The 22,877-nt window shown below is 38.4% G+C and overlaps 1 protein-coding gene across 5 annotated transcripts in view; it reads right to left on the minus strand.

The window, feature by feature from the left end:
• The window catches only part of mib2 (MIB E3 ubiquitin protein ligase 2), a 266,147-nt gene that overhangs the window by 176,171 nt on the left and 67,099 nt on the right, over positions 1-22,877 (minus strand). For 4 of the 5 annotated variants that reach the window (XM_076276716.1, XM_076276715.1, XM_076276718.1 and 1 more), the window contains 3 exons: positions 12,359-12,553; positions 12,104-12,246; positions 6,843-6,950 (listed from right to left, as the gene is read on the minus strand). In XM_076276716.1, the coding sequence (XP_076132831.1) occupies positions 6,843-6,950; positions 12,104-12,246; positions 12,359-12,553 (446 nt within the window). The remainder of the gene's footprint in view (positions 1-6,842; positions 6,951-12,103; positions 12,247-12,358; positions 12,554-22,877) is intronic. The other variant, XM_076276717.1, reaches the window with a different exon arrangement.

A 22,877-nucleotide genomic window follows, 5' to 3' on the forward strand; every position in this document is an offset into this window, starting at 1 on the left:
CAAGCAGTATTGGAGCCATTATCTGCAAGTGGAAGGAACATTACTGCATCATCCACTGGCCTTGCACAGGATCTCTTTGCAAGATTTCTGACCAGGAAGTCAGAAGGATAGTCAGAAGAGTAGCCCAAGAGCCAAGGACCACTCAGAGAAAGCTCCAGAAAGACTTGGTACAATTGTTAGAGAAAATCATAGGTAATGTACTCCACCGCCATGGCCTCTATGCCCCCTCATCCCGCATGACTCTATTGCTGAAGAAAAACATGTCAAAGCTCGTTGAAAGTTTGCTACACAACATTTGGACAATCCTATGAAATACTGAGAGAATGTATGCTGGTCAGGCGAGAGCAAAATTGAACTTTTTCGGATGTCATACTACACACCATATTTGGAGGAGAAATGGCACTGTGCATCACCCTAAAAATACCCTACCACCAGTGAGGTTTGGAGGTGGTGGCATCATGGTGTGGGCTGTTTATCATCTTATGGTACTGGCAGACTTCATACAGTTGAAGGAATGATGAATGGAGTCATTTTGTTCTGGGAGAATCTTGCCATCCACCAGGACAATGAGGATGAGACATGGCTAGACCTTCCAGCAGGACAATGATCCAAACCATTCAGCAAAGAAAACTCTCAATTGGTTTCAGAGAAAGGAAATCAACTTCAATCCCTGACTTCAATCCAATTGAACAGTTTTGGAAGTTGACTAAAGATCAGGATTCACAAGAAAAACCCCTGGAATATATTTAATATTAAAGGACTATCAGTTTAAAAGAATGGGCCAAAATCACACCAGAATACTGTAACTGATTAGTTTCATCATACAGGAAATGCCTTGAAGCTGTCATTACGAATAAAGGATTTCCCCCAAAGTATTTAAGAAATTTCAGCAGCCGTGTTCAATACTTTTTTCCTGTGTCATTCCACTTTATTACACATAACTCTACCTACGGACTTTAATGTTTGGATTTTTTATATGGGTGGATTATGGAGTTAATACTAATGTCTGGTGAAAAAGTCATGCAAATAGCCTCATTGGAAGTATACTTACTGAAAAAAATGTTGACGTGTTCAATACTTTTTTTTTTTTCCCGCTGTACATCTGTCCTTTGTCGAAAGCAGTTGCATGTATAGCTCTGAACAAAACCGTACACGAGTTATTTAAGGGGGACGAATGAAACATCCTACAGCTTAAATTATGTAAACTTCCCACGACTTCAACATATCATGAATGGTACTTCAAGTATGTGTTATTTTATATAGATTGCTGCTGGGCTATATGTCTTGGTTCATGTCTGTTAACAACTCATTGCCGTCCTCGCGGTTGCATCCATCCGCCCTTCTATGAAATGAAAAAGACGTAGGCTACCTGCAAGCTGGCCTATGATTTCATTGCTGAGTTTGCGGCAAAAAGCAAGAAGATGTTTTTTTTCTGAGTCAGGATATGGCAAGTCAATGTAATTTATTGTTTAGAATGTTTAATTTGTCCTGCGTTTCTTCTACGGCTGCAAACGGGATTCACTCGCAGTTAACCAAATATTTCTTTATTAGGGCAGGGCAGGCATATTTCTGGCTATTAAATTATTTCTAAACCAGTCTGCTAAAGTCTGTAGTGAAGTCTGTGTAGGGTTTTCCAGGCTCCATTTCTTTTTACGAGACACCCTGCTCACTTGAGACATCTGCCGGTTGTTTGGGTTGTTGCAGCGTCACTGGAAAAATACAAATTAAAGTCGCGTGATACCGCGCGCGGACTGCGAGGGAAGCTGGCCAAGTCGAAGCACTGTCCACTGTACATACATTTTGTGATATGCAGTGCAATGCAGATAACAGTTGACATGCACCTAAACTGAATTAATCTAATGAATCTGATATCAATATCCAAAATAAATATTAAAAATCCTATTGCTAGTTGGTGGCGCTATACCACACACATTAATTAGGCATGTGAATATCATCATAATAATAATATCCAATATTTTTGAAAGTTTCCAACCAATTAACCAAGGTGTTGTGAATGTCTGGCACACTTTCTGTTTGGTCAGCTGGTGGCGCTAGACTAGGTTTGCAGTTTGAGCATGTGGATCATCAGATTTATATTAACTAATATTTAGTTATATCTTTACACTCCCCCCCCCCCTATTTTGAGTATCAGAGTTTACTAAAAGAAAGGTTTTGAACAACTCACTTGGTTTTTCTGCTTGCCGCCATCTTGCCAGTCAAGGAGTGAGTTGTCCAAAACCTTTCTTTTTAGTAAACTATGTGTACACAAACAATTTTCTCAATGCTCGAGTTAATGTGTAGAGACACTGATGATACTTCGATCAAAGTTTCATGTTGTGTCAAGCCTTCTTAGTGTTTTAAAAATAGTGATTTTGACGCGATCATGTATCAAAATAGTAGTGCCCCTACGATTCCCATTCAAAAGGCCATTTGACCTGAAAACGACAACACGGACAAGCTTAAAAGTGGCGCTTCAGATGTAATTATGCTTTTAAACGAAAGTTTGACTCGGGTACATTCACAAAAACACCATTGGATGCATTTCGCCGAAAGTTACGCTTGAATGTTCAATTTCTAGGGATTCCTGTGAATATTTCAACCCTAACTTGTTAGGACAAAAACCGAATGTCACTTAATAACAGAAGCATTATGTCATAAACGTTTATGACTTGTTTATGACATGTTCATGACAGTGTCATGTCACTCTTATGTCGATACTGTCAAGTAAAGTGTAACCAAAAAGTTGCTGTTTTTCTTCCTCGTTCAGACGCTTGCTGTAGGCTACGTGAGAACAGGAAAGTTTCCGTTTTCTTTGGTCTAATAACTTCGTGTTTTGGCTTTTGACCTCTTTAAGAAGTCATCATAAATAGGCTACTAACTCGTAATTATTCTGAAGAAATTTTCTAATTTAGCTAAGAGATTTAGCAGAAGAAACAGCCACCTAAACAGTTGTTGCTGACCAGATTCCTCGCTGAGATTGCAACTGATTGATCCGATTCAATTTGTTTTGGAGTTGGCAGCCTATTTAAAAACAAAAACATGATCGAACATTATAGGCTACCTCAAGTTATAGGCTACGAATGCCTCACGAGTTTTACCACCTGCGCGAATGGAGCATTTAGAAGCTGCACTGTGTAGTTCTGATCTTTTCGGATTAAACAATAGAGATTCTGAATGTTGGCAGCTGGTTCAGTTGAAATGACGGGTAGGCCTATATCTTCATCAGCATCTGAACACGTCCCATCTGATTGCTTGTTTTCTTTGCTGTTGCTGTCACCAGGCTTGGAATTTCACCATTTTAGGGGCAAGGCAACTTGGCCTTCAGTTGGGCATATTTGGTGGGGGGCACAAAGGCCACATGTCAGGGCACCAAGGCCAAAGTTAACTATACAGTAGTAGGCTATAAAAATGATCAAAGTTGTATTTAGCCTATTCACAGCAGTAGACCTGCATCACTGTATGAAACATTACAAAAACATGAAACATGACATATTACATAGAACTGTAAATTATCTGATCATCAGATATTTACAGATTACAGGCTATATTTAACATTTATTATATATTTGGCCTGTTATGAAATCATGTATTGAACAATTTAAGCACAGCTCATCTTTAAGAATCTCAAATAGCCTAGATGCATGCTTAGCATTTTGTGATCATTAAGGCTATTTTCACAAACTCTTAGTCAGCTGTCCTCTGATTTTAATATTTACCGATATCTAGGCGTTTTTTGTAACATTTATTTTGTTTTTGGTCCGTTATGAAATCATGTAGAACAATTTTAACACATTGTAAAACTTAAAGCCCAAATTTGGAGACATCCATGCACGTCGAAATTTGCTGCAAATTCAAAACTGGATTACTCTGGAACAGCTAACTGTACAGGGAACTGCTTTACACCTTTGTACACCTAAGGTCTGCTGTTTATTCTGATATATGGTTTGTCATGTGTTGAACAAAGGGTTTGTGAAGTATTCCACCGAGATGAATGGGTAGGGAGATGGGCGCAGAACTTAGAATTTATGATTAAATTGAATTATATTATTTACTTTTCTTGCGAACCGTTTATCACAGCAATTAGCGGCTAACATCGTTTAAAAGCTGAGAAAAAGCTCTTTCATGTGATGTGACTTGTGACTTGTGTCTGTGTGATGAGTAGGCTACTTCGCGAGTAGTTCAACTGAGAAGAATGTGTGAATTTGGACATATTTTCTTTGGTGCGCTGTCACTTTCTCCACTGCGTAAAAGACTAGATTAATGTGCGCTGTGAATGCTAAGATTATTTTGATAGGCCATAGGCTAAATAAAAATCGCTATTAGTCGGACACAAAGCAGAATATTGAAAGAAGGGGGCACCAAGGCCACCGTGGCCTGTAAACCTCTGATTTTCAAAAGGGGAATCACGGCCAACGCAAGGGGCAACGGCCGTCGTGAAATTCCTACCCTGGCTGTCGCTGTCAATCTCTGTTGTCCGTTCTCCAAAGAAATCCGTAGCCAAAGATCATTTACACTTCACAAACTTTGAAGCTGATTTTCTCAAAACTTGTTTTTTTGCTGAGATGAGGATAGCTTTCACATTTTGGCCAGTATCTCTGGGTTGGATAAACAAAATTGAACAAATGACCTCTTGTTTTTAAACCCTGAACCCTAAGGTCTGCGGATTATGAATATCCAATAAACCCATTTTTTTGTTTTCGGGACACTGGACTCATTTTGTCGTGGCACGCCCCATATCTATTAACCTGAGAAATGTCAGACCATTCATTCAATGCACTGTGACTTTATGACACATTTATTCATTCATTATTCATTATTTCGCTATTTCAACATTACAACATATCAAAAATCCCCTCACAATTTAACATCAGCAACATCTTGGCATCATGTTTGCCAAATTTCACATGAATCTGACAAAGTGTAGGATAGTAGGAGTATGTTAAAATTGATCATGTGACATCAATGTAATTGCCATTCCAGTTGGTGGCGCTATGCCAAATATGCATTATGGGCATGTGGAAAAGGAGCGCTCTCCTTTTCACCTGTCTACTGTTTTGGGAACAAGCTGTTAATTTTAACTGTGATTGGGTTAATGGTATAGTGTATAGGTTTGAGTGTGAGGTCCAAAGTTACAAGGTCGCCTTGTTTGGACAGGGAGCCTCAAAGAGTAGGTTCCGGGTGCCTAGTTTAATGGCATGGTACATGTTTGTTGACTGAAGAACCCTGTATTTCATGTTTTGGACCCCAATAGTGGTCCTGGATCTGCCCGTTTGCTTATGGACAAAATAAATTATATTTTTGTATGGAACTGCTGTCTCCTGCCTACCCTCAACACCACCTAATCCAGTGGCGCACCTCCCTAAACGTGGGGTGGTCGCCTCGGTCCCTCACAGGCATATGAATATCATCATTACCATGGTATTCAATAGCCTATGACATTTAAAACATTTCAAGCAATGCATGGTGAATTTATGACACATTTATTGTTTATGTGGCAGGGTATTAAAATTCCTAGTTTCGCCATTTTGTCAAATTACATCATATCAAAAAAAGCTTCACAATTTAAAATCAACAACATCTTGGCATCATATGTACCAACTTTGACATGAATCAGATCAATCGTCTAGGAAAAGTCCGTAAAAATTGATCATGTCCACAACGCACTATGAACCCTATTATCGTGGTCAAAAACACACGGCCACTAGCCAAAAGCTTATTAATTATAATACATATATTAATTTAGTAGGATGTCCAGTCCACGTTGGGAGTGTTTTCGTTATCAAACGTCGGGCGGATGGTGCAACAAGGCGTTCCTAGATTTCTTAAATCAGTCACCAATGAGAATGTCATTCCCTTTAAACTGCAGCCCTCCACGCACTTTAATCCGGCCCGCTAAGCATTAGTTTATCATACATCCGGCCAGCCACACACTTTAATCCAGCCTGCCGAGCATTTAATTAGGTTATCACAGGCCGCTCGCTATTTTGTTCCAGTGATAGACAACGTTGTGGTTAACTTTAGGCTACTGCAAACTGCTTTAAACTCTTATTAGAGAACGTTTACAATGTCAACAGCTTGTTACATCGATGTAACATACTATGTATACATAGTATCTCCATTGCAGCAGATCTAACTACGTTACTCCATTTAATTGAGAATGCATTTGACAGTATGAAACAGTTATTCCACTAAACCATGCTTTACTAAAACCTAGCAGTGTATAGCCTACACGCATTTGCATGTGTCTATTAGTTGAACTCATTGGCAAAGTGAAACAAACTTTACCTTGGTGAAAGCAACACTTACCACAATAATGTTCGAATGACTGAATAAAAAACAAAACATTTATCCATAACTGGTATAATATAGAACATTATCGGAATATAGAATCAAAATGAACAATTTCACCAATACTACAGATAGGAATGTAGCTCAGTAAGTAGCAGATCACTCTTTGACGCAGGAGACCGGGGTTCGATGCCTGCTTGCTGCAGCAATTTTGAAGGTGCATTTCTCACAGTTTAACTGAGTTAGATAGATAGATACAGTAGATATATAGAGATAGAAGGTTGGGCTTGTGGAACTATAGGCTACATGGTCCTCGCTTTAGATTGGGGGGCTGCAAAATGTACTACAAATAGGTAAGAAAGGTCTTATAAGCGTATTAGTTATCCATTTCTTTGTCTTATACACCATTAACAGGCATTAACACGCTGCTTATTAACACTTACAAGCTACATGTTAACAGTTAGTTAATGTTATTAAAGGATAACAACAGTTAACTAACTATTAGTAATGAATTGTTAAAAAAACAAAGGACTCAGCCATAGCTGAGGTCTCACCTTGGTAAGAGCCCCAGGGTGATATGTCCAGCGAATATTATTGGTATACTGTACACGGACATCACCCCTTTCTGTGATCCTGTGGATGGTTCCGATTCTGCTAATGTACTGTAAATCCAAACACAGGTATATCTCTTACAGACATATTTAACAGCAATAAATAAATGTGTTAAAGTTCAAGTTCATAATATAAAAGAAATAATGGATTTTGTTTATGTTTATATTAAATTATATTGTTACTAAATAATCGTGATTAATCGCTGAATTTCTAAAGTTAATCGCAATTAATCATATTTTATTCCATGATTAAAATTATATTATTTCTGAACTGAAGAATGAATTCTGAAGTCCATATTAACAATATAAAGCAATTATTACGAGTGTATCTTGATTGGGATTCAATGAAAACCAAGCAAGTTACTTTATTAACTTAACTTTAAGACATAGGTCTATTTGATTATTTCAAATCAAATTTCAAAAGATGTGCAGCAGACCTGAGGCAACACAATTTATTATTCAGAAATATAGCTGATACAAACTGAAATAAATGCTACAGCAGAAGTGCATGCCATTATCTTTGTGTTCAGTTGAAAATAAGGAACTTTTCATATTGAGAAATATGCACAAGTGTGCAAAATGTAGCTTAGGCCTAGGCCTAAAGCACTTTTCAATGAAGTGCATATAACAAACAGAAATAGCCTAGTCCATATTCCCATGTTCAGTTCATGTATAACAGTGTGAGTGTAAACAATGTTTATCTTATAGGCTAGATTAAAGCTTAAACTTGAAGTGCTTCAGTGATATTTTAATTCCATGTTGACTAAGCCGACACCAGCACTGGCATGAGTGCACTGCTATTTTATAGACTACAGTCTATGGTGCACTGTCACTTGCCACACACATCAGCGCCAAAGTTTTTAACACTGGATAAACAATGGATTTTATGGATCGGCGCCGACCAAATAGAACTGAATCGGGATTTACACGGCGGCAAAATAAGATACTGGTGTGCGGAGTTGTATTGAGAAGAATGGAATCTAATGTAATTGAATGTCAAAAGCAGAGTGCACCGCGATTTAAACGGATTTAAACCACCATTCAGCCGACCGGGAGTTCAGAACTGCATTGGTGTTTATTATGACTACAGGAGGAAGACTAGGCAGAAGCCTACTACAGTAGGAAGCAAAGTTCTTAGAATATTTGCTAGGAAGTGTCTGTGGCAGTTTGAGGACAAGAAACGGTGCATCAAAGGGTCAAAAGGGTCAAAATAGTAGCAGCGAAAGAGGATTGTTGATAACAGAACAAGTGACGGTGTAAAATAAAACACCTTTGGCAGCACGCGATGCGTTAGCCTACTACTCTTTGGCCGGCTTACAAGCCCTAACAAGTGTGTGCACATGCCTATTGTTTTGTTTCCTGTCTAGCTAGATCCGGTGTGGTGTTGTAGTTTTTCTAACGTTACTAGTTGTTGCAACAGCATGTGAAAAAATTCCAAAGTTTGCTAGGCCAAAAAGAACGTTAATCTCGTGATAAAAAAATTGACGCCGTTAAAATGGGTTAGCGTTAACGCCGTTAATAACGCGTTTAACTGACAGCACTAATTGTTACATTGGGTGCACTGCAAAAAATGAATTCTAACCAAGTGTTATTGATCTTATATTAAGATTAAAAAATCTGAGGTAAGTCTCTTTATACTGAAAACAATACCAACTAGTTTTTTTTTATGTTGATATAAAATGAATAACACTTGGTTAGATTTTGTTAGATAAGCAGTTTTTGCAGTGTGCTCCAACATGGATGACACATATTCAGCTAATTTAATACCAAGCAACATCATGCTACACACTAGCACCGGTGGGTCAGTGCACAAACAAGAAAGTTCTCAGTACTTAACTTCCTTAAAAGTGACACTGTTTCTTGATGAAATCCATGAAACTTTTAAAAATCATAGACTACAAACTCTCCTTCAAGTCAACTTCAGAAGTTCAGAAACTGAAGCATCTTACGACCCGTGATTTATTGGTTGCGACGCTCCACGACTCCACAACCAAAAGTTTAGCATGTCAGAATTTTTGGGGAATCTCTTAAGACTTCCGTGTTGACACTGACACTATGACAACACGCGACGAGAAGGCTACAATAGATAGGCTACACAATCTTGTCAATCGTAAAAGACCATCATGGAACACAAAAAAATTGTGTAATCTGCATAGGCCATTAGTGCAACTAGTCTTGATGCATTAATTATATAATATGCCGTTCATCAAATTGGCTTGGCAATAAGAGACCCAAAATATATATATATTTGCATTTGATGCTGGCAACATGTTTCAAAAAAAAGTTGGGACGGGGGCATGTTTACCACTGTGCTGCTTCACCTCTTCATTTAACAATATTCTATAAATGTTTAGGAACTGAGGAGAACAGTTGCTTGAGATATGAGAATGAAATATTGTCCCATTCCTGCCCGATATAGGATTTCAGTTGCTCAACAACTCTTCCTTTATGGAGAAATACTGTTTTGCATTGTTTTCCTGAAATATTCAAGGTCTTCCCCTAAAATACATTGCCTGGATGGCAGTATACACAGGTTTCCCGTTTCCCAACAAAACTAGATGCGCGCGCAGCCGGAGGGCAGAAGACGCTTGGTGGCCGTCCACAATGTTATAAACTTAACCTAAATAGTCGGCTGCTGTAAGCTACAATCAGAATTTTTTGTATACCCCTGTTGTCTCAATGATAATAACATTTAATTTCAGGCTATATTTCAGAGTTTGCCGTTCATTTGCATTATATAACATCGTATTTTGTCATTTTTGGCGAAGACATGGATTCTGTTAGGGATATTGAACATATTGAACATTCTCTAACCATCGTGATTTCGAATTGGTGAAGTTTTTAGCACAAAAACTAATTTTATTCTTTTCATGGAGAGCACTGCTCTATGCTGTTCTATGGTGCTTTCTGCCTCTAAGTTGCGCACACATGTTTTCGTGACGTTGCATATGTTGCTCAAAACCTGTATACATCATTCAGAATTGATTGTGCCTTGCCAGATGTACCCTGGATGCCCAGGCTGTAGGCATTAATGCACCTCCACACTGTCATAGATGCTGGGTTTTGGCCGAGCACTATAGGCCCTCTCTACTTTAGCCCAGAGGAGTCCATGATTTCCAAAAAGAATGACAAATGTTTGCTGATCTCACCACAGAACCTTTTTCCACTTTACCTCAGTTAATTTTAAACCGGCTCAGGCCCAGATAAGACGGTGGTATTTCTATATCACCTCTAAATACATTTTCTCCTTTTGCATCGTAAAGTTTGACTAGCATTCGTGAATTGAGTATCGAACTGTGCTCATACATAGATGGTTATAAGAGATGGTTATTAGAGGTTTACCAGAGCCCATACAATGATTTTCCTTACAGAAACAGGTCTGATTTTAATGCAGTGCTAGCCTGGAAATATCCAGACTCTGGCAAGAGTCTGGCAACTATCGATTGGGAAATGTTTGTAACATTTACATCGCGACATTTGTTGTACACTTGTTATCATCCAAAACTAGACCCTAACATGGTTTGGATTCCCCCTTTAAATGAATAAACTCCTAGTGATGACTCAAACATCATTAGTTCACACAACTATTAAAATGTCGTAAATCCAGAGAACCCTATGACTACTATCAGTCTGCATTGTCCCCTTATTCTTCTTCAGTCACAGCTACCAAAAGACATTCTACCAAAAAAAGGTCATCAGTACCTCAGACAGTAGGAATATTGACTACTTTCAAGAATCTCCTTAATCTTCCATCATAATGATCTGTTCCAAAACAGGTTTTGCCTTGTATAGGCAGTGGAGGATTGAAATTGAAATTGAAATTGAATATGAAGTCTCAGTTCTGACTTAACAAGGCTCAGGGCAAAAGCATCAGTAAAATACCTGGGTTGCATCCTAGAAAACAACTTGGATGGCAGGAATATGGCCAACAAGGTTCTGAGTAAAGTCACCGGCCTCACAAAGTTTTTAGCCAGAAACTCAAAATTTTTAGATAGGTCAACAATGATCATTTTAGCTAACTCCTTAATTTTAAATCATTTTGAATTTGCATGTACTTCCTGGTTTGAAGGCCTAACAAAACCGACTAAAAGGGAGGCTGCAAACAGCACAGAATAAATTAATAAGGGTCATTCTGAATTTTGGCCATAGGTCTCATATACTGTAGGTTGGTCACAATCTGAGCTCAACTGGCTCCCTGTTGAGTCTTGTCCTGTTATGTCAAGGCTGACCATGATCCATAAAAAAATGTTTGGTAGTGTCTTATTACTAAGGAAAAGGACACACACAATATTTGCAATTGTGGCAGCATATCAGATTTGTGTCCTTATAAATTTAAGACATTGTTAGGGAAAGGAACCTTTGCCTATATAGGTGCAGTTCAGTGGAACAAGTTAGACCAGCAAATTAAAGTCATTTCCAACCTGAACTCGTTTAAAAAGAGAATCAAGGCCTGGTTACTAGCGAGGGTAGCTGAATAGAACATTTTTCATTTTTATTTATTTAAGAAAAATGTGTTTATGATATGTTATTGATTATCACACACTCTGTGAGTGTCTTGTCTTGTCCTGGTGTTATGTGTTGACGACCACACTGGAAATAAGTCCTGGACTTTATTGTGTTTTTTCATCTTCGATTGTATCTGATGTCTTTGCATGTGTAAGGCATTCTTGATACAATTAAATAAATCAAATCAAATCAAAAGTCTACACTCAAATTTACAACAATTTCCTGTGTATTAGCCGCATTCTGTATAAACCAAAGGACAGTGTTTTATGCAAGTTAAAAAAACAAAACCATAGTAATACCATATTAACTGCCCCCATGTATTTACCTTGTAGCTGAAGAAATTTTGCGAAATCAATGTATAAACAGCAGCTAACAGTTGGGAAATTACGGAAAGGGAAAGCATTTTTTTTTTAATCATACATAAGTGAATGTCCATTCAGTGTGTCTTGGCAGAGACATATGTCAAAATCTCCCCATATCTCCACAAATATACCTCAGGGAGTGGTACTTGAACCTCTCCTATTTTCTATTTACATGTCTGTCCTTGTGTGGGAACGCAAAAGGAGCTCACAAAGACTCAAAAAAGTCACCACCAAGACTCTTTGAGGGCTCTGTTCAAAGGTGACTTTTTCAGTCTCACCAAACGTGCCAACTTGCTAGAAATATTTATTCTTAAACTAGAAGTTAGGTGTAAGTACCTCTGCCATTTTGGGGTTCCACCCTCCATGTCCTTCCTGCATTTGTTTAAGGATGTCCACTTCCAGGAGACATTTGACTTTGTCTCCTTGCTGGAAGACATGCCCATCTGTACTCTCCTGCCTTTGCAATTCTGCATGTTCACCTGGAGACGCACAAAGTCCAAGCACAGGAGCAAAAACAAACTGTGGGCTGACGAGAACTCAGGTAATAAGTAATTAAAATTCACCATATGAACAAATATTTTTCCATATTACCTAGATTTGGAAGGTGCTCTTTGTAGTAGAATCCACCCTGAACATCAGAGACGTACTTTAGGTCCACTTTGCCCTTGTGGCCCATCCGGTACACATTGGTGGTACCATTGGACCAAGTGACACTGGCTACGCTACGACCAGACTCTGTGTCCCACCCACGGATGTCCACCACCTTGCCAATCTTCCCCTCTCCTCCTGATGGTTTGCGTACCCACAAACACACATGTGCAAACACACATAATATCCATACATATGCACAAACACACACTTGAAAAGAAAACTTGCAGGAGCAGAAACTATATCAAAAAACAGTGTGTCTTGGTGAGAAGTGGGGTTGAAATTAGACAGGTGAAAAGTGGATAACACTGAAGAGTATCCACTCAGCTGCAACAAATATAAAGTCAAATAATTATGTCAAGTAAAAAATGCAAATTAGTATCTAAAAGTTGCACAAACCCAAAATGCCTGTGCTTAGCCTATGCACAAACTAAGCACAAATATCACTAGGTCAATAGATATTGTTGCGGTAATTTGAAACATCTGTCATTTTCTTTCATTTCCAAAACTTGCTTAAACCTTGCAAGCTAACTGCATGCACAGTGTAGCCTACATTCACTGAATGTCTCTGGAGTTTTTGAGCATTTCTCTGCAACCTATCAGCCTTCTGAAAGCAAATAGGAGTTTGAGAAAAGTGTGATGCTGTGACTCAGCATCACAGCATATTTTTAACAGTGTAATAACCATTGTATATCTTTTTGTACACTTAAGAATATTACCTGGAATGTAATATCCCTTTGAGAGTTCGAAAAGGTTGTAACTGTAAATATCGTCATTTTCTGTGCCTGTTTTATAAACCAATTTCCTGAATTACCAAGGTCAATACACTACACTACTATTACATTATTTTACCATGTTGAAGAATAAATAGGTAAATAGGGTGCTTGACCTCTGTGACTATTCATATACCTTAATGAAGCTCAAATGTTCATAACAATTGATCACTTTATGATAAAAGCATCACATTTGGTAGAGAAACTCACAAAGGGGGTCTGATCAGATATAGCACCTCAGATTTGCACTGCAAAAAATGAATTCTAACCAAGTGTTATTGATCTTATATTAAGATTAAAGTTATTGTTTTTAGTATGAAAAGACTTACCTAGCGCCCTCTCAAAAGATAATTTTAACTTAATTTAAGAAGACTTTAACGTATTTTAAGGAGTCTTATCAAGATAAATTTGCTCAACGCACTGGCAGACAAATTTGCTTGTTTTTAGGACAAATTTGCTTAATGCACTGGCAGACAAATTTGCTTGTTTTCAAGATGAGATGTCTTAAAATAAGTCATTTTTTTTTAAATTAAGTCAAATGATTTCACAAGAAAGCGCTAGGTAAGTCTCTTTATACTGAAAACAATACCAACTAGTTTTTTTTTATCTTGATATAAGATTAATAACACTTGGATAGATTTTGTTAGATAAGCAGTTTTTGCAGTGTGGCCCCTGGGGGCCAGGGTGGCCATTTTTCATGACAGACAAACGTGGATTTTATTAGGTGGAAAGGGATAGAAAACAGAAACTAACAACTAATACAGTTACATATTTTACCATATAACACATAAATCAAATGATTTTTTAGTCAAAAGAAACAAGTTATCTTGATATTGATGTTAAATAGTGTATTTATTCAAATGAACATATGCATATAATACTAATAGGCTACTCCCACCATAATAGCCTACTCATACTATTATTGTTCAAAAAATAATGTAGATGTCAGTGGAGTGTGGGCACACAAGTGTAGTATAATGAATAACTGGTGACTAGAAATGCAATTCCAAGGAATTACCAGTGCATGAAAATGCAAAACACATGATGTAAACTATGATATAGCATTAAAACAGATAATGCAGAGATAGTTACAATGGTTTTGCTTAGGTAAAGATCGTTGTTGCTATGCTAAACGCGACGGTTGTAGTTAGGCTTGCCTATCACTCTGCAGTGCCTTGCCTACCATTCTGCCTACCACTCTAGCGACAGCTTGGTCGTCATCCTGCTTGACTCATCAACTGCCTTCAATACAGTTAACTAGGGATGTCCCAATCCAGCTTTTTGCACTTCCGATCCGATACCGATATAGTAGCTTTTAGCATCGGCCGATACCGATACCGGCCGATCCAAGCATGTATTAAAGATTAAAGATATTTACTTATTTTGTTGTTATACTCATGTTGAAAAGGGTTTTACTCTTAAGAACAACTAGCCAACTTAATTAGATTAGTTTGAATAATCCACAGTGGTTGGTAATGAGAAGCTGACCTGTTTATTCTTAACAGGGTTAAATAAACACAAAATAATAAATAGTCAATTAACCACACAAACTGAATTGGAATCAGTGCTCTGCTCTTGAACAACAAGAGTGTAAACCAAGGCTTAAAAACAATATTGTAAACTGTATAAAAAAAGCAAAACACACAGAAAAGCTGAGTAGAAAATAAATAGTCAATTAACCACACAAACTGAATTGGCATCAGTGCTCTGCTCAAGAGTGTAAACCAAGGCTTAAAAAAGCCATCAGTGTAAACAATATTGTAAACAATATAAAATGATATATAAAAGCAACACACACAAAACCTGAGTAGAAAATAGTCAAATTACCACACACACACTGAATTGGCTATAACAACCCAAATAACTGTCACGCCTTCTACAGTATTGCTATCTCCTCCACACTTTACTGCTCCATCTCCATACTCCCTTCAATTTCTACTGTTTGCCCTGGCTGCAGTCTGAGCATGATGGGGAGATTCTTCTTCTATTCACAAAGGTGATCATTTCAACATGCTCAGGTGTCAGCCTGCTCCTGTGCTCATCAATGATAAGTGAGACTGCGCTAAAAAGCCTCTCACTGTTGCGTTTTAAAAGCGAAACTGATGCCACAACTGGTCTGGGTTTGCTGAAGTAACCTAGGCTACAGGCTGCATTTATTACAGAAAAGCAAGCAACATAGCACGTAGGCCTATCTACACTATTTAGTGACAGGAGCTTAAGTTTACCGCGACAACAGCTGTCACTAATTCATATCGTCGTAGGCTGCGCCGATGCACAGACTAAACGGTAAAAAAAGTTATGATAGCCTACTGGAAGCTTCTACCCTTTTGGATGTGTAGAGTTGTAGGCCTAGGTGCACTTAGTTGTTAGCGATTGACCAGGTTGCTTTTTGAAATGAAATGCGTTTGTTAGGCTAGCCGATTGTAAAAATAGGGACAGTAAAGTGCGTGCTGTGCCTATACATTACAAAAACAATCTTAAATCGCGGAGATAACATTCGTTAGACAGGCAAAGCTGTCAGCAGCAACATGCATAAGAGCCTTAATAGTAAGAGGGTTAACATTAGGCTATATTAATTCAACTGTGACATGAAATATTTGCTCGATAACTTTAAATTCTTAGTGGGACATGCACAGACAAGTGGGATGCTGGACAGGTCGCTAGGTGTGCTGAAAAACGCGGACCGGATTTGGGGGGAAAAGCTGAAAAAATACTGGAATGGATTACCTACATCGGTGCGCTGGAAAACACGGACCGGAGTTTTGAAAACAAACTGGATCGGGAGTCCGGATCGGGATTTTCCCGTGCAGGCCGATCCCACATTTTTTGCTAATATCGGCGGCCGATCCGATCCAAATATCGGATCGGGACATCCCTACAGTTAACCACTAAGGGCTCTATTCATGTCAAACACTGCTTTTGTCTCTGAACTCGACAAAAACGCACCAGTTTAGGAGCATTTAATTCAACTATTTAGGTATTAGCCTTTGCTATATTGATAAAGTATGCCTCTTTGCATTACCTTTTGTCGATCTAGATGGCTCAAACTGCACATATTCTTCATCAAATGAACTTGTTATGTCTATATTTCTGTCTAATATCACTAACTTTAACAACATTAGAAGAAAACAGCCTATGCTACGTTGCTACACTAATCTCAACATCTTTTTCTGACAGAACTTGAAAGTTTCAACTAGCCCACCTCTGACATTAATAAGCATCTCTCCTCGCCGGGCTCACATTCCAGCTGACATTTCAGATGCATCTATCTGCAGTCACACAGACGGGGAGGCTATTCCGGCGCAAGCGTTCTGTTCGCGTTGCGTATGCAGCAACAATTAGCACTGTTTAATAAATGCATAGGGACTGCATTCACATATTCGTTGCTGGATTAGACAAGATTTTAATAGGGCTATGACATCAAGACGCATTCGCGCGTGATTTGTAAACTCAGTTGTAACCCCATACCCCTCCCCCCCAAATATTTTCTCATTGGATCTGCACAAACCACATAAGTCCCCCATTTTGGTTTCAAAACGGCGAATTTCGCGAAAGGTGAGGAGTTTTCATGCCTGTTTGTGAGCAGATTTTGGCCGCTGTTGCGTGCGGGTGTGGTTTGGGCGTATCGTGCAATAAACCAATCAGAGCATCATCTCACATTCCCTTTAACAACAGGTGCGCTTGCTCCATGGTGGATTGCTATTATAATGGCGGATTTGTCAGGTGCAGGCAGGAGCGGTTCACAGCAAGGACTGTTCAGTTAGGAACAGTTTGCTATTGATTTTTCTTTTTGACAAAATGTAAATACAGAAATGTCACAAAGACATACTTTCCGATGTTTTGGGCTCACTCTAACTGAATCACTATGAATGCATGGTGATATTTTTGCAATGTTCTTCTGTCAGATGAGCTCTCCTCTCCCGCGCTGCTGCTTTGGCATTTGGGTTAAATGGCATCGGCATATGCAGTTCAACATCACGTCTCCTTAAGTCCTCTAACATTTCCTCATTTATGTCATCAGCACATCCATGATTCATGGAAATGTCGTGTACGCTAGATTTATGCTAATTTTCCCACATCTTCATGGACACCACAATGATCCCTCATATTTTTCCTTGTGATTATGTATGATTTGCAGAAATGGGAACTGCTGCTTGAGCAGGAGAGAGAATAACAACGCAGCAATTACAGAAATTGTAGGCTACTTGCTACTTTCTTTGACTATCTATGGTTGCTGGTTATCAGCACACTATTTAAGCTAATTCACTAACTCAAGACTTCAAGGCCATCATGGATATAAAACGTTTAAAAAAAAAACAACGAAAGGATGGAGAGAGCAAAGGATGGAGGCAGCAAAGCTAGGAGTTATTTCAGATGGGCAAGGTAGGCAAAATTGTGGTGCTTGTCAAAACATTAGCGTTACAGCTGGAATAATGATTACAGTATAGGCTGATGTGAAAGCTAACACGATGTTTAAAACCATACACAACCGTAAATTGGGACAAAACTAAAGGTAACTTTAGCCTTTATAGGGCTGTATAAAGTTGTCCAAATGAATAGGTCTTTATTAGGCGTTGTTGTAAAGATATTGCATGTGGATGTGGTATATGGCTACTTTTTAGGTGACCAACGCACAAACGAAACCGGGAAACGGACAAATATTATAATGCTTTGAATGTTTCAGTGCGTGCACAGGGATGTCTGTAGATGGGTGTGCATAGCATTCATTCATTCCTGCAGGTGCCCCTGTGGCCATGCATGCACCCTTAAAATAACATCTGAATAATGCGCCACTGACTTTAGAATAGGTTTTTAGTGGTCTGTGGCGGAATTGTTTTCTGAATCTGCAAAATAGCACCAGGGAACGTTTGCGCCGGAACACACCTCCTCTTTTCGCTGAACTGCCCCCAGGAGAGAATCCGACCTCACAGGGCGCTTGTTCAACATGTCCTGGCTAGGACAGCCATCCACATCTCACTACCTCATCACAGAAGTGCCCCAGGGCTCGGTGCTAGGGCTTGCTCCTTGCTATTTACACCACCTAACTATGCTATGTATATGACTCCTCAGTCTCTGCAAAAATCTCTGAATATCTCTCAGACATAATCTTCATGGATGAAAGCACAATACCTTCAGCTAAACCGCTTAAAGACCGAACTGCTGGTCCTCCCAGCCAAATCAACTATACAGTGATATTAACATCAACATTGACTTCTTATCTCTTGCTCCTACCAAAGTAGTGAGAAGTTAGGAGCAGAGACGTAAAAGCCAGACTTCAGAAAGTAAAAGTTCTGCCACATATTTACTCCTACCATTCACTAGCTAATTCTAATTGGCACAACTTCTGAGCCAGGTAGATGAGCTAATTAGTGAAATCACCTGTGTTAAGGGCACAGGTAGAAACAATACATGGTAGGACAATACGTGACCAGACTTTTACATCTCTGCTTAGGAGTCATGATCAATGGCCAACTAACCTCTGATTATGTTGCATCAAGTGTATGAATGATTTATCATACATGTAGCAATGATGGAAGGTTTAGGGTCATTCCACGTCAATTCAACCAGGGCCCACGCACTTAGGTCTCAAAAAATTCTGAAAAAATTACCAGGTGTACCTATGTTACCCAGGAGACACACTGTAAAATTACTCTTATGTAAGATCAATACTTTCCAACATACAGCCAGTTTTACAGGGGGAGGGGGGTGTCGATTTTGTTCAGACTCTTTTTTTTGTCAAAGTTCACAAGCCCACAGCGCAAGAACTAAACCATGTAGGAGGCTCAAATTTTGCATGCTGGTACATAAATAGGAATAGTATGTAGCAAAATAGTCACGTTTGGTCTGGATAATCCTGCATGGTCATAGCTGTCCCTCTATGTTGATACAAATTGTATTGGAGTTTTTGGCTGGGCTCTGTTTAAGCCTTCAGAAGACATATTTGTACTCAACATAGGCTCTTGATTTATTTTCCTTACTGAGATAAGTAGAAACCCTCTCACAAAAAACAATGAACAGAAAACAAATTCCTTCAGGGTCTGAACAGCAGACCTTAAAAGTCTAAAAAATGATTTTGGTTCTCATTTTCAGAGCACCTAAACACCTTGTGGGAATATACAAAGATTTTTTTAATATTTTTACAGTGCATGAAAATGCACTGTACTGTTCTTCCAAGGCAACAACATCAACAACAACTTCTTATTATTATTCCGCTTACCACTTTTTCCGTACGCAATTTCTCTTGAACAGTTTAACTTAGAAACTTCATTCAAACTTTGTAACGTAGGTCTTCAAACGGACCAAGCTGCTTTGTCTTTTCAACTTTTCAACTTTTATACTTTTTAAACTATTAAAGAAAAACTTTTTAAAAATCCCAATAGACTTAACATTGCCGATTATGACATCATAATACGGCCGTTAAGCAATTAGAATCGTATGGCAGGTGTTCAGGCCAGAGCCTTATAGATAGAGAGTTGCGACAATGGGTGTTCAAAATTCCGTTGGTCACGTGGTTTGTGTAAACCTCAACTAGTTCCCGGAAGTGATGGACAATGGATTAGAATGCATTAAATAGGCTACTGTTCAATAGACAGAGCCACGATTTTGGGTAATTGACAGTCAATAAATGCATTGATATACAATATTTATAACACAGTGCAATTATTGTGTAAACTATGTAGTTATCCTACCATTATAATAATATTAAATTAAATTCCAGACCTTATATCTTAGCCTGCTATATAAGGTGACCTTTTTTTCCGCCCTTTTACGTGTCACTTAATATTAAGTTCTGTACAAAATCAAGACGGGAGATTCTTTAGAAAACGCAATTGCACCCACACCATAAGTGTATCTAAATTATCGCTATATAAAATAAATGACCTCGTACAGTGACTCGAAAAGTGAACAGTGTTTTTGAGACTGCGTGTAGCCTACAAAAGCGCATGGAGCTCCTGTGAAGCTCGTTGCAACGAGAAACTGACACAGCTAGTCTAACATTACTTGTTTGAGTTTTCTACCCCGCGTTTCCTCTGGTAGTCACTGATCTGACCTAATGAGCGAATTACCTAGCCAAGCCTAGCCTATCGTCGCGGGAGAATAAAAAAGTTTAAACGTTTTTTAACATCTCCAGTGTAATGGTGGGCATTCTAAGTTAACCGTAGCATTAGGCCTATCTATTAAGTAACCCCATGGTAATGCGAGTGATCATAATAAAATATAAAACGTGGCATGTAAGTCCTTCGATAAATAACCAGGCTATGAACTCATAAACATGAACAGCATTTTGTCATCGTTTGTCATTCACCGTGCTGTGAACAGCATTAAGATGCTAGGCTAAATAGCTTGAGATTCAGACAGGTGAGCACCTGGGAATGGTGTGCATCGTGTCAGAAAATAGCAATTTGATCAGTGATCATGCATCATCAGTGCAAGCTTGGTTTGAAACTTTCTGGGGATGGGGATTTTACACGATCCTTCATCACTGGGCTAGCCATCACTGGGCTAGTGTGCCCTGCTGTGTTAATCTGACCGTGCTGATGCTAACAGCTGCAGCTCTCTCAAATCTAGGTTCTCTCATGCATATTAGGCCAGCTTTTGCCAATGAAAATGAATGCAAAATAAAAATAAAAAAAACAGTCCTGCTCCTAACTGAAGAAACGTTTACGTTACCAACAGTGTTAACAACAAACTCAAGTTTCACTGTTGCAAGTACAAAGTTGGCTGTAAATGTGCTTAGCCATATTAAATTTTAACGAACCAGCTAGCTTTGTGATAACAAAATCTTACCTTTTATGTGTTTAGTCCACTGAAAGTTATCCACATATCAAACGATTAAATCCACAGTTATGGAGGGATTGTTTTGGGGAAGCAGTTGCACTTTATCCCACTTTCGCTGCCCTTTTTAAAATTAAACCACTTAAATCCATAGCCTAGATGAACATTGCGCATAACGTTACAACTATGTTGACATGATGGTAATGCCCAAGACACGTCACGTCATAAAAGTTGTAGGCTACAGTACAAACGCAAAAACTTAATGACAGGTCGTTCGTGGTGTTGCCTAGTGCTGCCTAATTGAAATGGTATAGGCAAGGTTTATCTTATATTAGGTTATTATCTGTGGCACATTTATTGGGCTTTAGCCTCTTTTAATTTATTTGATAAGGAACTGATAAAAACTGAGCAGCAGAAAAGCTGTCAAAGTATACATACATAGTTTATTATTATAATTAGGTTATTAATACTATTACTTTACTACTATTACTGTTGTTAATGTTATTATTATTATTCGGATGAGCCAATAATGTAAATCTGAGTCTGAAATGTTGGCTACAAACAGTCTGTACTGCTGTAAATGCACTGCTGCTATTATTAATTGTTAACTTCTGGGAACTATTTGAGGCTTCCGTTAGCCGCCATTGTTGGAAAAAAATGGAACATTAGCGTCAATGGAGATGTCGCAACTCTCTATCTATATGGCTCTGGTTCAGGCCACCTGGATCAACTGCCAGTCTCAGGCTTTAAGCATACAAACTGGCCCTATTAAGACTACACATCCTGTTCAACTGCTTCCTCTGCCCAAAACTGTTTCAAAATAAAAGTCCTCACTACAATAATCCACTGTTAAACAATGTAACCCATTAAACTACTGAACTTTTTACATTCAACTTTTAAACGGTCTACTTTTAAACTATCATTAAACTATCTATCTATTAAACTAGCTGTCTATCAACAACTTTTAAACTAACTACATTCAACTTTTAAACTATACATTCAACTTTTAAACAGTCTACTTTTAAACTATTATTAAACTATCTATTAAACTAGCTGTCTATCAACAACTTTTAACTTGTCATCAACTATGTCACAACTATGACTCCTACCCACTTAACAGTCTATTTTTAAACTATCATTAAACTATCTATTAAACTAGCTGTCTATCAACAACTTTTAAACTATCTACATTCAGCTTTTAAACAGTCTACTTTTAAACTATCAACTTTTATTAAGCTATGCAACCACCATGTCTATCCTAGCATCACTGTAGTAACCATCTCTGTATTATCTGTTTTAACTATACATGATATTTTACATCACAAGTTTAGCATTTTCATGCACTGGTAATTCCTTGGAATTACATTTCTAGTAAAACATATTGATGTCAATGGGGCATTTTGCCCATGTTCAGGGTGGAAAATAAAAGGGTAAGGCTATTTGCACCCCTGGTACAATTAGCAGTGTATGCTATTCGTACCCTGGTGCAATAAGAAGTGAATTCTATTCGTACCCCGGTGCACACAGCAATGTGTCCTATTAGTACCCCGTCTGGTACAAATATCAATGTATGCTATTCGTACCCCGGTGCACACAGCAATGTGTTCTATTAGTACCTCGTCTGGTACAAATATCAATGTATGCTATTCGTACCCCGGTGCACACAGCAATGTGTTCTATTAGTACCTTGTCTGGTACAAATATCAGTGTATGCTATTTGCACCCCTGTGCATTTAATCTGGCATATTGATCACACAATGTAATAATATTTTTTTTTTTTAAAAACAAGCAACATGTTTTTGTTGTTACATAACAGAGTGTGAATAGCTCAGCTGTGTAATCACTCTGAATAAGGTATGCTGTTTGCATCAATGTACAGTTAGAAGTGGATGCTATTCGTACCCAGGTGTTTA

The sequence above is a fragment of the Alosa pseudoharengus genome, unplaced genomic scaffold (assembly GCF_046254945.1).
Source record: "Alosa pseudoharengus isolate Yale_2024_CS ecotype anadromous, Long Island Sound unplaced genomic scaffold, YU_APseudo_1.1 YU_APseudo_1.1_scf_9, whole genome shotgun sequence".
In the NCBI taxonomy this organism is placed as follows: domain Eukaryota; kingdom Metazoa; phylum Chordata; class Actinopteri; order Clupeiformes; family Clupeidae; genus Alosa; species Alosa pseudoharengus.